Genomic DNA, 18,282 nt, shown 5'->3' with positions numbered 1-18,282 from the left:
AATCACTCCCTCAGCCAGCACACTGAAGATGGATCTTGGATGGGTGCATGTATGGGACCCAAAACATACCAGCAAGGCAACAAAGGAATGTCTAAAGAAGACGCACATTAAAGTCATGCAATGACCTAGCCTGTCTCCAGACTCAAGGGAGCTCAAGTCTTGAGTTGTCAGGTGGATGCCAAGAAACCTAGAGGATTGAGAGATTTTCTGTAAAGAGAAGTGGGACTGCACACATCTTCCCCCTGAGATGTGTGCAAACCTGGTGACCAACTAAAAAAACATCTCACCTCTGTCCTTGCCAAAAAGAGTGTACCCACCAAGCACTGAGTCATATTTTGCTTGGGGCTAAAATAGTTATTGCACTCAGTGACATGCAAGTCAATGTATAATGTTTATGTAATGTGTTTTTTCTGGATTTGTGGTTCATATTCTTTCTATCTCCATTCAAATGAAACTACCATAAAAATGAGAGACTGTTCCTTTCCTTGTAACTGAGCAAACAAATAATAATTTCCTCCACTGAATGACAAAATGTTGCAACGGATGTTTATTTGATCACCAGAATGTTCTTAAGTACAATACAGACATACAGTTATGGTAACACATAACTAAGTAATGATTTAAATTCAATTTAATTGGATGCAGACACACACAAACCTGGGCTCACGGTTCTTGCGCACCAGGCTAACAAACGTGTCGATCTCTGCAGCTGTAATATGTTTCTCCAGGAGCTTGCGGTTGTTATGGAGCAGAGCTGTGATTGTGTCCTCTGCCAGGACATCATAACCAATCTGTTTCTGCATGAAGCGAAACTGTTTGGCTATATACTCCTGCAAGGGAGGCAGACGCTCTCAACAAAAAGCAACAAAAGACAGCTTAACCACATTTTAAAGAATGTCATTCACAACTTGGCCTGTCTCTCTTTATGCTCTTTCTAAAAACCATAACCTTAAGTCGAAGCCATCATTGACTCATTTTGCCCCGTCTTTATCAGTGTGCAAAAAGAACAGCATGTCCACAATGTCCTCTTCATTTAACCTAATGAAATGACTCCTCTAACTATTACACTGTAACCAAAGAAATGGACTGTTCCTAGAAAAGCCAAATGGTAACTTTACATTTCCAAGAATTCTTTATAGAATGAGCTCATATCACACTGGCTTTGTGTGTTTGTGTCAACAGAAATTGATAAAGAGACCTGGCAGATGAACCAGCGCATACTTCAGAGTACTTTCAGTTACACATCTTGGATTCGGAATATTTTTTGCTTCAGTTATCAGATCAGTGTTATCACAGAACAATGGCTTATTTCACTAAGCGGAAATACACCTTTACAGAAACCACAGCGAGACCTGTACCCAACGTCAGATGGGAACTGCACTTATGAAGACTTCAGGCCAGACAAAAAGTACCTGGTTCTTGCGGTAGTCCTGCTGCGAGTGACGTAAAACTCTGTAACATAGGCGGCAGATGTGTCTGAAAGGGGCATGACGCTGGTCCGCCAGCTCTTCCAGCCGCAGCATGGGCCCATCGCCGCTATCTGTAAAAGGAGCCTGCAGGAGCTTGAAGATCTGAATTTAAGAGAAATGTTAAGACAGTTGTAACAACGACATTATACATAACTATATACAACTATGCAATACTGCTAAAGCAAATGTGGCAAAGATGCCACATGTCATGAGAAGATAGAGGGACTTCAGTACGTCAGTAGGACTCAAAAAGTTCACACAGAATGGAAAATTTAACCTTGAGTGCCTAGAAAATGTTATATTTACGGTATTAAGACCTGTTTGAGAATATTCTGTTCTCTCATTAACTTCTGTCGTTCTCTGTTGGGTTTGTTAACCATGATCTCCAGAACGTCCTGTCCATTGTTGGGAATGTCCACCACAAAGAACACCAAATCCTCCAGAAGCTTGGTAACGGCTCTGATTTTATATGCAGAAATAACAGTAAGATCGTGCTTATAGTTAGAACTTAACAGTGTTTACTGTTTAACTGTCCCACTATGCATTTTATACCTCCTCTCATTCTGCGTGATTGTGCCTTTTTCCAGCTTCCCAGCAATAGAAGCCAGCACTTTACTGGCATCGTTGGCAAAGTCAAGGTCTCTCACTTCAGCTGGGGAGACGGGCACAATGGCAAAAGCCTCTTTGTCTTCTTTGAGTGCAGAAGTTCCAATCTTGAAAAAAACAAAACAAGAATTAGTCTGTGAAACACTTGTTAAAGCTCTTTGCCCATAACCCATAATCAAAACTGCAAAAGAGCATTTTTGCAAAGCGCAAAAGAGAGCTACCCGCACTTAATATATAACAAATTTACTGCACAGCAGGTGCAGGAGGAAGAGGGAACCAATGTTATTTAGATTTGACTATAATCACTGAACTTTTGGTGACTCATTACATCCAAAACTCCAGCATAATTATAGCTCAGCATCATGCACAATTTACTACTGATTTAGACATTATTGTAAATTAAGTGTCACTCACACGCAGCATGACAGGCTTTTCCTCCTCTTTGTCGATTGGTTGGTTGGTGCTGTGAACCCACGTGTTGGTGCACAAGTGTCTGAGGCGTACATACGAGTTCCTGAAAAGACATTTTATTGTTATGCTTTGTTCTTGTTTATATTTGCAAATTGTTTGTGCATCATAAGTGGAAAGGCTACATAACTCATGAAAAAGGTGATGCTTGAAATGACAACAATAGTTTCCATTTTAAAAAAAAAAAAAAAAATGCTCTTTTTTAAGAAAAATCATGCATTCGAAGCAGAACCTTTGATCACCTTACAAAAGTTCACAAATATACATATGATCTGGGGCCTACATGGTCAGTCGACCACTTCCCATAAATGTGGCTAGGCAACAGCTTTCACTTCCTCGAGCTATTCTAGCGAAATTCGGTGCATTTCTTCTGCAACACTGCGAGTCTGCGTCATATTTTCTCACTCTTCACCAAACTTACACAGAGAAACGTTCACATAAGAACAGAATAATTATCTCCTTTACACACTTTATTATATGCTCTATCTCAACATCCTTATCTGCATTGCCATCATAAAGAACAACTACACCTGCGTAACTTCCAACATCCACTTTATCGTGAATAATCATCTGTTGGAGACTCTCTTACAACAATTATTATCACACACACTTGCCATGCTTGTTTTGCAAACATATTACAACAGTGGTAATATACTGTGGAAGTCCCCTGCTTGTAACGTGTCTGCTGTCTGGGTTTCCGTGGAAAAAGTGACAGGGCAGGAACCAGGCAATGAATTTCTCTGTATAGCAATAACACAATAATTAGGGTGGGTCTGAAATGCTTCATTTTTTTATCTTTCATACCTGGGAACTAGTGAGTCTCCCCCCCTTAAAGTGGTAGGGTCGAGCTCAAATATGGACGAGATGTCATTTCCATCAGGAACAGACACAAGTGTGTACATGACTTTGTCCTGGACATTTCTCAAACGGGCTCTCATAGCTTCTTGCTCTGAGTCAAGCTGGTGGGAAAGGGGGAAAAAAAAAAAAGTCTGATTAAAAATAAACAGCAAAATAATTTTTTAAAAAAAGTCAGAGATATGTCAGTGAAAGTGTTAAAACTCAGTGTGGAAAGATTTCTAGGAACTGAAGCAAGATACTGCTAATGTATTACAGTGACCATAAATATTTCTTCCGTTTTTTCCCCCCCTTGTAAGTTGCATTTCCCTCGTAAAACGTCACAGTCTTAATTCAGTAACTGATAATGGTTCCCACGGAAGGCATGAGACTACCTTAAATAAGTCAAAACTCCATAAAGAAAAGATGTTATATGCAAAAAAGACTTAACTATAATGAATTGAAACTAATTTCCTTTTAATCTGAAGAGCAAGGCGGTAAACTCAGGAGGTGACTGGCTAGGATTTGGTTCATTTGTTACAGCTTGGCCAACAGATGTGAACAACTTCGGCCCGGCCTGTGAGATGAGGCCTCCTTCACGTGCAGTGTATGGCTGAGGCACACTGCTACTGCACGTTTCAGGAACACACACTCACAGTGAAAGGCTGCCATCTGCTGTTCGCTGAACGTTAAAACATTCACATCCAGTAAAGCTACACTGAGCCCTCTACTGGTGGAAATGGCAAACAATACAGCTCTGATTACACACGGGAAAAGAGGCTATGCCTTCTGTTTGTTTGTTTTTTAATTCATTTTATTTTTAAGTCACAATTTGGAGTTATTGTCTCAAAATTCTGAGTTATTAAGTTGAGATTTTGAGGAAACCCAAATGGATGCCATTATAATTATTATAAACAAGGTTCCATATTAAGAAATGAGTAGGTGAGTTTCACCAACATGGTATCTGTTAAACTAAACTATAAAATACAAATACATATGTGATATGTGAAAATAATTACACATTAGCATATATTTTTAAAAACTGAAGAATTAGATTGGAGATGCTCCTCTATACTACACAAATTCTTTCTGTGGCCATGACATTCACCTACCAAGGCTTATTAAACACTGGATTCCAATTAAATATTTCTAAATATTATGACTTTTTAAAAAAACTTCTACTTACTGAAGAGCGTGAGTCCAGGCACTCCTCTTCATAATCTGGGTTCAGCTGCAAAAAACACAAAAGTGATTCACTACTTCGTAAAATAAATAAATAAATAAATCCAGTCCAAAAAGCATTCAGAAGATTGTAACTTAGGAAAATAAACTGAATGTTGGGTCACTGATATTTTCTTCAGTGTAAATAAAGTCTAATGGAAGTTCTTGGAATAGAAAAGTTGATGAGTAACATGTTATTAATAGGATGTTTAGATCACTTGGCTCCAATTATAACCAAAGAGGGCCTTAAAAATCACAGCTTCACATATTTGAATTAAGAGGTCTGAATCCACACCAAAAATAAAAATGGTTTCTTTTTTTGCTGCACTCCCACTCTTCACCTGCTTTCATGAATTTGCCCTGGTAGTTTTTGCATAATCTTGCTGTTAAAGAGACAGACAGACAAACAAATGGAGGTTGGAGACGTGCTGACCTCTGCAGCCAGGTAGTGTCCAGTGGCCAAGTGTTTGAACCTAAACAGGCTGTTCCAGTACCCTGCGCCCCCTCGGCACGGATCGTGCTGTACCACCTGACGCAAGAGCACAAAAAGTTGATGATATAAAATAAATAGGAAACAGATCACAGTCTCTATTCAGGTTTTTGTTGCTGCAATTCAGAAAATCTACACCTAGGATTGCATACAAGTGCACAATAGGAAAAACCAGCTCTAACAATATTCCTGCTCACTTCAATCTCCCATAGGGCTTTGCTGCTGGTTGCCGAGGTAGCTGACTGCCGTCCCGTAGTGCGTAGAAACACATATTGTTTTTTTCTGTGATCGTCACATGTAAGGAATTTCTCTTGCTCTGCATGAAACAGTCGTACCACATCACCCTGGAGAGAAGAAAAATGTAGGTTACTTTTCTCATGTTAATCTTAAAACCACCAAAACTTGTGTGAAATGAGACTAGTTTCAACTAGTTCAGTATATGAGCAATCATAGAAAAATAATTAAACATTTTCCGGCTGCTGCCAAACATTTCATTTCATGGAGGTCGCATGGCAGACCTAGTTGCCTACGCTGTTTTAGATGTTAAAGCCCCTAATGCAGAGCTGTTTCTGTAAGAGATAATACACATTTGTTAAAATGTTCTGTAAACTGATGATACTCAATTGGGAAAATATATATATATATAAAAACAAGCAAACAAGCAACCAGCCCACTCAACTCTGATGAGGGAACCTTATGCAACAGCTTTTAGTTAGAGCAGTTTCCAAAAAAGAGGACACTGTGAGATGTAAATAGAAACAGAATGCAATAAGATGCAAATTATTTGAATTCTATAGGAAATGTAAAACAGCACCAAAAAAAAGCAAAGAAGAAATTCCAGATATTCCAGACTCCAGCCACTCTACAGCCCTGAATTGGACAAGCAGAAGAAAATGACTGGATAGATGGACAGACGGATGGAAATTAAATTCCTATATGGAATTTGATGCCAGCAAAATGTTTTAAAAAGCTGTGGTGGTCTGCGAGAGGTGTGTTGCATCACCACTTCTTTTAACAATACTAACACTGTAAGCATCTGGGTAGTATAAATAGGATTTCATAAGCTCCAGTTGTATATATCCAGAATGTGGTTTGATATAATCCTACTAAAACAAGCTTTATAGCTTTACAATAAAATAAAACATATTTCTGCACTCTGGAACCGGCAGTCTCTGAGCCTGTAGCTTCCATGACTTCCAAAAGACGTTAACATTTCAATTAGTGAGGCCACAGGACATTTTCTGAATTTACCTAAACGTACTGTGAACGGAGAAGAGGGCTGAAATTCTGGGTCAAGGTTACCTGTGCTTTTGCCGTTGACAGTAGAATTTTAAATTGCATTTGTGGATCTAGCAACAAATTTGGTTCACCAGCTGTGGTTCTCACTTCCTGTGTCCTTGAGCCGATTTACCGATTTCCACTACTGAATTTGAAGAGCTGTTAATGTAGTGCTGCTGCAGGACTCTTCAGTATTGGTTTCTGGCCACTTTCTTTACATTCATAAATTCTTTAATATCACATCATCACTGTAGATGATTTAAACCCTCAGTTCTTTAGTGAGAAACATTATTCCATCATAACTGAACCCTTTACCCACGCACTCTTTCACAGAGTGGTGAACTCCAACTGAATTACACTGAAATAATCATTTGCTGTGGGAAGCTTTTTTATATAAATAGTTAAATTACTTATTTAATTAGTGTAATTAATTCATTTAGCTTTTTTTTTTAGCTTCATGATCGCCTCCTCCGCTTGCATAAAAAACTACCAAATAGAAACTGAACACTTGCAATTCAATCAATTCATAATTTATCTGTTTCATTTGTCATTGAGGAAGAAGGGAACTGCTCGTCAGTCTGTGGGAAAGTATATAGAAACATAGCTGTGATTCTTAACGAGTTAATACAATACTTATATTAATCATATTGTGATTGTTTGATTTAAAATCCTCCGTGATGTAAGGTGAAACATTACAAAACATTTGTCATTGTCCAAAAACGTATGGACTCGTAGACTATTTCAGTCAAATATAGACTATGAATGCAACTAACTGAATTCTTGTTATACTGGCATTTTACAGCGTCCGGTTTTCCATAAAGCCAGACTGAACTGACTTAGATGCTGTTGTATTATTTGGTTTGTTTGTTTCTGTCATTCTATTCATGTTATAATAAAATACAGTTATGTTATAACACATATGCAATGATTTTCTAAAAGCCATAGACAGTTTTTCTAGGCTGGTTTCTACTGTGAGACAAACCCCTTTAAGAATGGCATCCTGATTGTCGCTCCATTTCATAAACAAGACGATCTTCCAGCTGGTGTTACAGTTGACTGAATTCACCTGAAAAACAAACAATCAGAAGAATGTGAGTTGTAGCATCATGTAGTGACACTAGACCTTTCATTTGTTTTCTCATATTCTCCAAAAAACAAAAAAACAAAATGTAAAATCATCATAAAATCATTTATTTTAAGATTAGATCGGAGACTACTCTTATTTAAAGATAATATCTAACATATTGTATAACGTATTGTGCATATGTTGGCATATATTGCCAGAATCAGTACTTGTAATTCAGTTAATAATCTACACATGTCGCTAAGTCAACGCCAAAGAAACTGATATTTAAAAACCTATTTTAAATGTCATAGTAAACATACTACTGTAAATATGAAACTAACTAATATAACATATCAAACACAGAACTGAACTTTATTCCTCTGTTTGATGCCATTAACATCCATGATTTATGTTTTCACTTTATGTTTAAACCACTTGCAGTCATCAATGAGATACAAAAGATTTTGCGTTTGCTTTTTCAAAAAGAAGAAAAATAAAAGCACTTAGTTCTTAATCTTTTTGTGTTTCTACTTAATGCCCTTTGATAAATTAATGAAAACAATGTTGCTTAGTAACACAGAGCAGAAAAACAGGACAACTCTCCTAACGTATTGTTAGTTTTAGCCTTTTGTTTGATTGCGCTCAATCTAAGGAGGACACCAGAAGAAGCCTGCAGTTTAACAACAGTCAGCTGTCAGCCAAGCCGGAAAAAGCGATAATCCCTCAAACCTCATTGCATCCTGGATTATCCACGAGCTGGTGTGTGCTGGCATGAAGCGGCTGACCAGCATTCACTGGGTTCAGGACCACTTTGTCCCCGATCACCACCTGCCATTAAAACAAAGAAAAAAAGAAAAAATATAAACAAAAAAAAAAATAGAGTCTTACTTCTTCCGCTGTCTTAACTACAGTTGTGCAGATTCATAGTTTTATTTCTTTTATCTTTTACAGCTTAAAAAAAAATCTATTTCCAAATTCTGTGACGTTTTAAATTTTATTGACATCCCTCGACTTTCATTCGATTCTTGGTACTTCCATAACTGTACGTGCTCTGGCTGCTTAGTAAAATGTGTGATTCTTTGACTTTAAGGAGGTTAAATTGAGTCAATCTATAGAAAAATGTGTCAAACGACTTAGTTAAAAAACATCTGCCAATGACATGCACACAGGCAATGGTCAGAGAGGATCACCATCCATTTATATGCCACTGCACTGTCTATTCTCAGCAGGTTGAGAGTGACTCCAATTATCTTTTTGTTCTTGACCTGCTGCTTAGGCTTCATACCATAACTAATTTGAGAGGAGCTTAACAGGGAACTCCACTGTAGTTCATTTTGTCCTTGGACAGCAGCCTACTACTTCCTGCCGTAGGACAGAAGAGCTGTTGCCAAAAACAGCTTTGTGATCAGAGAAAGTGGGCGCGAGCTGAATTCTGTTCAGGGATGTGATCAAACAGATGCCCAAGAGTAAGGCTAAGGAGGGCAAAGGCAATCTGCCTCTTAAAGGCCCCATGTATAATATATCATTACGAATTAATCTTTCAAATAATTAAAATTAGTATGAGTTCTATCATTTAAAAAAAAAATGTAGATAATGCCTGTATCTTCCCTGCAGACCTGTATAACCAACGTCTTACAAACATACCAGAAATCTGGCTGAAAGTTTAAAATGGAAAAATGAAAACTTTCAATTAAGAAGGTGAACATTTTGCTTAGAACTGATGGCTATGAAAATAATATTAAGTACTTGTAGTTTAATATCTCCTACTCACACCATACTAATATACTACTGCACATTAGTCACTTCATTCTAAAGGGATGTCTTAAAAATACAGGATTAAAAAAACTCCCAGACACAGTTCAGTTGTTTGCTTTGCCTTACACTGAATTACATACAGTATAGTGGCAACACACTCTTATCTACACAATGACTCACACTGTCCCCAATGGAGCGAAGTTTGTAGAAGGGCTGTATGTAGAACCAGGAACCCTCATTTCCAGCAGTGTCCAGCATCACCCTCATGGCATTTTTCTCCAGCAGTGCCGGCAGTCGTTTGTTCACGGTCAGATACTTGTTGCTCTTCAGGTGGAGGAGCTGAGCAGAATTAAATTATTGAATGAAATGAATTAAATTCATGGCAGACAAATCAGAGGCTGAAATCTGGCGTGAGAAGGGAAGTGTGTTTGATGGACATCAGCCTGTGATCAAGGCACTCCTGATAGTGTCTGATGTTTATATAATAAAGTTTATATATGATATGAAATGCAGAGATTATTTGTATTATTTGTTTGTTTCCAGTATGTTTTGTTAAGGATAATTTTTTAAGGTCACTTCAGTTTAGTTTCATTTAGTGTGCAGCATGAATTTGCTCATTTCAGTTTAGGGGTATTGCAATACAATACTGTAGTTTGTTTTTTTTAAACCAAACTTCAGCAGTTTTTTAAGTTTAATTGCACTTAGCCATAATACCTACCTTTAGCAAGCTTACACTTAAATACTTTTAAAAACACTTTTAATACTAACTTAAATCTTATTAACCTACTATTTCCATTTATAAGGCAAATAACCATATTTGGTAACTTCAGTTGGACATCAAAATTGGCCTTACGCTCGCCTGCCAGCCTGAAGAACCACATGGATTTCTCCCAGGCAATCAGCAAAGATCAGGCTGCGTGACTGATAGCGATATAATTGCATCTGACTAATCAGCAGAGGCCTGGAATTTTTCAAACTTCAGTGTTCTTCTGGAATTCAAGAAATTTTGTTTTTTCCCCACTTTTATATACTCCTAAACCAATGGTCATAACATTGAAACTAACATTGGCAAGGTGATGAAACTCACACCTTATGTGGTTGAATAGTTATGCTAAAGATTGGTGTTGTTTGTATAAGATTTCTAGAAATTAGTGAAAAATGGCAGCACTATATATGATCATATGACCTGTTCCTGTAAAACCAGTGCACGTGATACAATTTAAAGCATGTAGCAGAAAAATATAGAATGACAGAAATGAGAAAATGTTGTGTGTTTTTCTTATATTTCTTTTTGGAAAACATCAAAAATATGTATTTGAAACATAAAAAAAGGAAAAATCTTGAAAAATGTGCCTTTTATATTCTCCAATAACATTCTAGGGTTAAAATTTTTAATTTCCAAGTATTTTCAAGAGTGACATATAAACTGTTAAACCTATAAAACAAGCAGAATATGAGTATATTTTACACCATCAGTAAAAATCAAAACCACAGCTTTAAATGGCAATCAACAAAGTGAACTCTTATAGGTGTGAGGCACCCCTTGGAAGACTGTTAAATATCTTTAACAAACATAAAACAATAGAGAGAGAAAAACAGTGTGTACACAAAATCACATGTGGAATAAATATAAGTGAGTTGACACATGTGACCACAATGTAACATATACCCAGTATATTAAAATGGGAATCCTAAGAAATTTCTGCTTGTTTTTATCATTTCTATTTAATCAGTTTATTTCTGCCAGTGATGACTAATGTCAGTTGAATGCAAACTAGGTGTTAGTTACATCAAAGTTTGTGTGACCAGCTTGTAAACAGCCATTTCCACACCTGAATGACATTTCCATACTGAATCACTGTTCCAAGAAGCTTTTTGTTTTCAGAGTCGTTCTGCTTCTTCTCCAAGTCAGCCGCACTCTGAGATACAAAAGAGAGATGAGAGAGAGAAAAAACAAAACAAAACTGTATCTAACAGCTATTGCAACATAAATCACTGCCAACACTCTTACGCAGTAATTCCAAAAGACGCAATCACGTTGGTTAGCCATTAACAAAGTTCTTAGTCAAAAATGTACGCAGCAGAGACTTTTAGCTAAAGCTCAGGCTCACATTTCCATGGCAACGCAGGCACGATCGCAATCTTCCAGTTTATGACTGTGTAGTCAGATTGCAGATTGCTTTAAATGGTAATGTATTGCAGCAGAAAAAGGGTAGAGGGTGGAAAGATGGGACAGTAGTAGGGAAATGTCAGAAAAGTCTATAAAAGGACTTCTAATTTATAAAATACCTGTAAAACTTTTAAAAACCCACCTGAAACTGTGACACAGAGTGTACACAATCGATAGAGCGATACACTCACTATGCCGTTTTTTAATTCAGTGTCTACAAAGTCTAGACTTCATCAAGACCATTTAAACCCAAAAAGTTAAAATAACAAAAAAAAAATCTAACTCTTTCGTTAATCTTTATCTCGGGAGCTTTTGGGAACATGGGTGTTAACTGCAGTGGTCTGTAGTACCTGCTGGGAGGTTCACTTCACTTACATGCAACTTGTTAAGCAGCACTGACTCGGTGTTCCCTCCAGGTTTCGCCGCTTTCCAGAACTGCTTCTGGGCTGAGTAGCGGTTCATGGGACACAGCCTAAACAGACAGTCTGCACAGAGATAGAAATCACTAGCTTTAGCTGAAAAACTGGATCCAAAAACATGTCAGTAAACACACACACACACACACACACACACACACACACACAAGAAAGATAATAATAATCACTTAATCACATGATTTCCAATGACATCATGCTGGTGCACAGTCTAGAAACAGTTATTAAAAACTGATTTAAAAAATAAATATATATTTATTTAATTTACATAATTGAATTAACATTAAAACTAAAATAAAACCCAGAAAAGAAAAATAAATAGGTCACCCAGGGCTAAATCCACATATTTACCAATATGCATATGTTCATATAACTTTGAAAAAAGGCAAAAAACAATCAGTCCAGATGGTTATAAAGAGAGAAAATGGTCACAATTTGCTCCGTCTGTTTCTGTCCACATTTGTCTTCTCCAGTCACTCCTTCACTTCTCCTCCATTTAATACAGATGTAAAATATACCTCTGAGTCCAATGTAAATAATGTGTGTAACAATTTTGACAAAGGAAGAAACAGAAGAACAGAAAAAGTAAAAAGATTCCACATGATTCTGATGTCTTTTCATTTCACAAACTGGTGGATCGTTATCCAGCCATGAAAGTCGGGTTCACTGATGTTAGTGGATATGTGACCTGCTGTAGTCAGGACACATCAGACGCTACATAATGTCCTGTTGAAATCTGAGCAAATTCTCAAAAATGGTTTTGGTTGCAGACCACACTTATTATAGCTAACAATGGTAAATTAGTTAAAAATCAAACAATGTGTACAAAATATATTCATCTACTGGGAGTAAAGCCTGGGAAGGTCGGCGCTGTGTGGAAGATGGGTAACAGCCACAGCTCACCCACAAACCGACAGCGTGAACAGCAAAAATAAAGATTATTAATGACACTCACCTAAATAAATTAGACCTTTTTGCCATTTTAAGTTATGTGCTCAAATATTAAATAACCGAAACATTTAAGCACACATTATCCTTTCAGTTCTCCAGAAAAAAAATCCATGCATGTGTGTTCCTGCACTTCAAAAACATTAATAATTTGCCTGCATGAAGATCAAAGGTCTTTGTCTGCTTCGCGGAGCAGTCATCACAGACAAGACAGCATGTGTTTGTTGTGTGTGCTTACCAGATGTATGATCATAGTAATGTATGGTTATGAGCTGTGGTTGGACTACCACACACACACACACACACACACACACACACACACACACACACACACACACACACACACACACACACACACACACACACACACACACACACACACACACACACACACACACACACACACACACACACACACGTCTGCAATGTGATCCAGCAACACAACAAGTTGTGGTCACTCATAGGTTGTAACTGTAGCAACGATGATTTGCAGCTGTCATCAGGAGTCTCTGATTTTGCTGCTCATTTGCATAGATACTGCAAAAACCGGTCTGCAGGGAAACTAGTGTTTTTTTCATTTGCATGTGGATGCAGTTTTAACAGAGTTCCTCTTCTGTCCTGGGAGACTTCCTCTTTTGTAACAAGCTCTACAGCAACTACAGTTGAATCCCTCAGAGACTTCCACAGGATGAGTACTGATAAAGCATTTCGCTGCAGAGTTATAGCCGCTTTCCCTGCTGAGTTCAACTAAAATTCGACAGTGACTCCTCCCTGCGAGTCCTGGCTTTCCTCTGACTTCACCTCTCATCAAACCACAGCTTTCTTTTCTAAGAGGATGAAAAGAGGAGAAAAAAGGAGCAATGTGTCCATCCTTTCTCCATTCTCTCTCTTCTTCAGCTCTAGTTGCAGTAACATGACCAAATAAGGCCGGCCAAGAAGGGGAGTGGGATGACTGAAAGAAAGAAAGGAGGGTGGAGACTCCCCAGCCCTATATTCTGTCATCTCTCCTTCTCCTTTCTGAATTCCTCCAACCATTTCACACAGAACTTGTTCCCTCGGAGTCAACGTCTCCGACTGTGTCTCCTAAATTGTCCTTGGGCCTCCCTTAGCCCCTCCCCATTAAATATGGTTTACTTCTTGGCCCAAAACATGGTTAGAAAAACAAAGAAAAAAGGAAGTGAAAGAGAAATGAGAAAGGCCAGAAGAGAATGAAAGAATGTAAAATAGAGCACAAAGGTCAACTAAGTGGAGAAATTGAGCTTTTAGATATAATCAGTGTGCATTTATGTGTTCCACATAAATCAAAACATACAATAATGGATGTGGCTTTAACTTGTAAACATAAATGAAACAATGAATACATATTTCACACAGCCTGTTTCACACGCAGCACCCCGTGGAAAATATTTGGTGCATGTGACAGATAGATGATCAGCTAATAGACATTTACCTTGCATCACAGCCAGCTGTGAGGGGAAACGTGCTATTTAAGTGAGACAGAGGTGAGAATTTCTTCCAAGGTCACAGATTTCTTTCTTTAGCACGCAAGTACACAATTGAGCTCAGAAATAAATCTGTCTTTGATACTGGCCACCTCGTATGTACCTACAAATGCTGACCTACAATTGTTTAGCTATAAGGCGGGTACATGATAAAACAACTGAAAAGGCAAAAAGCCTATCTTAAGTCATATGACAGAAATCTTAAGCCAATGCAGAAGAAGCACTGGATTTTTAATATATACATATCTTTTCATTGTTTTGTAGGACGTCCGTAACTAATAACAGTAATAACTTTGTATCGCACTTTTCAAAACAGAGTTTCAAAGTGTTTCACAGTTTGATTAAAGTAACACATTAAAGATAAGTATACATATCCCAACATCATTCCTGCATACGCACTTCCACATACACAAATAGATGTAAACCAAGGATGGGGAAAGGATTAAGAGAAAGCTAGCCAATAAAAGTGAGTTTGTCAGAAGTCGTTTAAAAAAGCCGACTTGATAGGCTGAGGAAATTCTGTGGCTAGTGCCCTGTGCTCGCTCACGCACAGCCACAGTGACATAGAGTAAGTTATGCATGAATGGGCTGGACATTGATCTACTGCCACTCAGTGTGCTGAAAAGGGTAATTCCACAAATCACTATAACATGTTCGTATTCACGTATATATTCATAGTTATTCAAAGTCGTCTTCCTCCATCTCTCCCACACACAGTGCTGAGTGATTCTTGACTCACAGCTGAAGATGGTGTTAGATTGTGACAGTGCCTTAGAGTATAAACAGAGAACAAGTGAGCTGCGAGTGTCACACACATGCATATGTGACTTAACTTAGCAAATAGCATAAACGTTGCAAATTCGGGCATCTTTTTAAAGTAACGCCACCATCTAATGTGACAACAGTCTGAAAGTCAAAGAGAGGCAACAAACTGACTATAAGAAGACATTCACTGACAGTAAATGGGAGACGTCATGGAAAACATTTTATTTCATACATCAGGCATATTGTATCAGCTGATTAACTCAACAGAAGTATGCGACTGAAATTATTGTTGTATCTGTGCTGATTTGATTTCACTGTCAGACTGTTTTTAAAGACAAGGTTACGAGAAAGTCTTTTAGATGCCGACAAACTTCCGCAGATTAAAGAGGATCAAAAGGACGATGCTTGAAGCCGTGCAGCCAGCAACTGAAGAAACTCTAAGGGGCTGTAAAGCACACAGAGATGATTGAAAGATTTATTACAGCACAGAACTGCCACCATACAGCTTCAACATAAAGTTGTGCACTTCACTGTAGCTGAAAAAAATAATAAATTGGAAATTCAGCCTTTCACTTTATCTCCTCTGAACCGTCTGCTACCCTGTCCTAAAAGTAGCTGAACACAGTACTGGATTTTTTAAAAACTACGCCGAACAATTTACAAAGAAGCAGTAACATAAATAGCATTTCCTGCAGTAAATATACAACACAGTCTAGCTAAGGAACTGGGGAAACATAATGCATTACACGTTTTCTATTCTCTGCTGAATCTGAAACATCACCAACAATCTGGCTTGTATAAAGTGTTATTCACTGCAATTCTCTTATCCTGTTGGAGGTATTATAGAGGAAGCACTTGTAGTGCATCTGAGACAGTAAATGGATCTACTGACAACAGCTTCCCATCACCCTTTCCTGCAAGACCTCTCATCTCAATAGGCAGGAGAGGAATTTGTGCAGTTGTTAGCAGGGGAAGAGGGACTAAAGACAGGCCCGTTTCTGGTGTTTATCGCAGATGAGCCACCCAGCGTTTTTCTGCAGTCCGTCTGTAACAGCATCAGTGGCTCGGCCTGACAACAGACAAGTGGTGGTAAGGAGCTGGCACTTCAAGTATAATTGAGTCTATTTAAATGTTTCAAGTTATTTCAGGTAAACCAAGGCATGAGTTGTGATAGGCAGGAGTTGGCAACATCTGAAGCCAGCACAAGAAGACGCTGCCCAGTGTGATGGCCTTCACATGCTACTAGTTAAGCAGTGAAAATGTCAGAGTACAACAAGCAAGCAAAAAAAAAAAAAATCACTTGTTGTTCAGAGACCTGTTTTGTTAATGGAGTCCTTTCTAGTGTTTGTTTCAGGTTTCTCATACCAGAGTTTCCTTATATAATTAACACTATTCTAGAAATAGACCAGCAATTATAAAGCACTTTTCTAGTCTCACTTCTCAAAGCACTTTAGACTACAACCCAGAATAGGTGTGGTAAAAAAGAAAAAAAGCAATGCGCACCCACTATGTCACACATCAAACTGACAAGCATCATTTTACCATGTTCGTAAACAGGCAAATAAACCAAATCTATTAAAAATTCAGAAATAAAAGAAATAAAAGATAGTTTGACTGAGAAATTATATTTATCAAGTATTTAATGAATATCTCTCATACAAACTATGACCTTTCTGTTATTGTTATACAGTGTTTTACACATTCTCTTTACAACAAAGATAAATGCAAATGCACACTATGGGGCTTATTATAGACTTTTTTAGAGTGGTACACAAAGGTCTATTCAAAGCTACAAAGACAAGAGTGTTATGAATACCCACAGCTCAAAACAAAATTTTAGGTCAGAGTCTCACTCACCAGATACTGTATACATGTCTCAGATTTCAGCTGTTTATTACATGAAGTGCCAAGAGGTCTGGAGGTCTTAGGAGAAATAAAGGCCAGTGTGATGATGACAGTCCCAGAGTGACAAAGCTAAAGTGTGCCATGTTTACATGTAGAGAGTCCCTGTCTCTTAAATTTCTTTTGTCAAGTGCTTATATACAGTAAATAAAATGTATTGTATGTTTAGTACATTAGTTGTCATGTCAACGCACTATCATTACATGGGGGTTTTGGGTGTAAACCAAAGTATTTTATTAATTAAAGTGCTAAAAAAAAAGGTCTAAAAAAAAAAAAAAATGGGATGGAACGTCAAGATTTATACTCTTGGCTCCAAATCTACAAAATGCTAACTGCCATCCATATAACCACATTGCTGACTACATTTAAATGCAATGGCAGGTGCATAAAATATAAAAGAAACAGCTGTTAAACTGATCCAAATGACTCCTAATATGTCAGAGTAAGTAGCTAAATACAGGCTGCCTAAGTCAGCTAGAAAGACAAGGTTTCTACAGACACTCATTGATTGAAAGTATCTGCCAGTAGGTCAAGTTTTCACCATCAGTGATTTAGATAAGGGCCTTTACATACTTTGTCAGTCTTAAATGTGCATTTTCAGTTTCAACTCGTAGAAAAAGTGACAGTTCTGAAGGTTTTGCAGCAGCTAAAAGTGAAAGTTGCAACAGATTTTAAAGAGGAGGGCATTTTTGAATAACGCAGCTTTGTAGTATGTAGTAACTTTGATGAAAGCAACTGATCTGACTGGTTGTGCAAGAGAGCCTTAAATCACAGTGACTAGAATGAAACACAAAGCAGTCTCTGCCTTAGATGTGTGTGGAAGTCGCTCGGTGTGTGTGTAAAGGTATCTGAAATACTGTAAAGGTGAAATGCAAAGAAAAGGCTGATGTCTAAGCCCATGGACAAAGGCTTCACGAGTGGGAGTATAAATTGTGTGAAGAGTGCTCATGTTTACATTAGGAGGAAATGTTAAGCATACCTCAGCAGTGACCGTATCACAGAGTGGACATGGCTCGTCTGGCCATATTGCTCTTATGGTGTCCACTTAGTGAGATTATCACTACACAACTGGGTCTCTTTCCAGCTGTGCAACGCCTCATAGTTTTGGGGGTGGGGGCAAACAATGAAGGCACGTATTTTTAAGTTTTACGATTGGTTTCCCCCCCATGGTTGAAAAGTAAATTTTCACCACATAGCTCGTGCTTCATGCATATGTCACAGCTAAAAAATAAATGTGTCGATAATAAAATGAACGATGAACATATTCCGTGTACTTGTAGTTTCCTTTTAATCCTGGTTCACTGTCACATTGACTTAAAAGGGACACTTTCATACAACAGAGCCATTGTTAACGGTGTTTAGAAACACCGCCGC

General features: G+C 37.9%; 1 protein-coding gene across 3 annotated transcripts in view; it reads right to left on the bottom strand.

The window, feature by feature from the left end:
- Positions 1-18,282, bottom strand: part of LOC102800249 (inositol 1,4,5-trisphosphate-gated calcium channel ITPR1) — a 72,166-nt gene that overhangs the window by 46,944 nt on the left and 6,940 nt on the right. For all 3 annotated transcript variants that reach the window (XM_035915849.2, XM_006808797.2, XM_006808798.2), the window contains exons 4-17: positions 11,733-11,842; positions 11,020-11,106; positions 9,368-9,526; positions 8,162-8,260; positions 7,349-7,432; positions 5,286-5,432; positions 5,032-5,127; positions 4,564-4,608; positions 3,348-3,502; positions 2,490-2,589; positions 2,022-2,182; positions 1,787-1,928; positions 1,413-1,571; positions 658-830 (exon numbers count right to left, since the gene is read on the bottom strand). In XM_035915849.2, coding sequence (XP_035771742.1) covers positions 658-830; positions 1,413-1,571; positions 1,787-1,928; positions 2,022-2,182; positions 2,490-2,589; positions 3,348-3,502; positions 4,564-4,608; positions 5,032-5,127; positions 5,286-5,432; positions 7,349-7,432; positions 8,162-8,260; positions 9,368-9,526; positions 11,020-11,106; positions 11,733-11,842 — 1,717 coding nt within the window. The remainder of the gene's footprint in view (positions 1-657; positions 831-1,412; positions 1,572-1,786; positions 1,929-2,021; positions 2,183-2,489; positions 2,590-3,347; positions 3,503-4,563; positions 4,609-5,031; positions 5,128-5,285; positions 5,433-7,348; positions 7,433-8,161; positions 8,261-9,367; positions 9,527-11,019; positions 11,107-11,732; positions 11,843-18,282) is intronic.

This window comes from Neolamprologus brichardi, chromosome 5 (genome assembly GCF_056152115.1).
Source record: "Neolamprologus brichardi isolate AB-2024 chromosome 5, ASM5615211v1, whole genome shotgun sequence".
Lineage (NCBI taxonomy): Eukaryota > Metazoa > Chordata > Actinopteri > Cichliformes > Cichlidae > Neolamprologus > Neolamprologus brichardi.
Note: the sequence above shows the minus strand (reverse complement) of the source record. Positions and strands in the feature narration are given on the sequence as shown.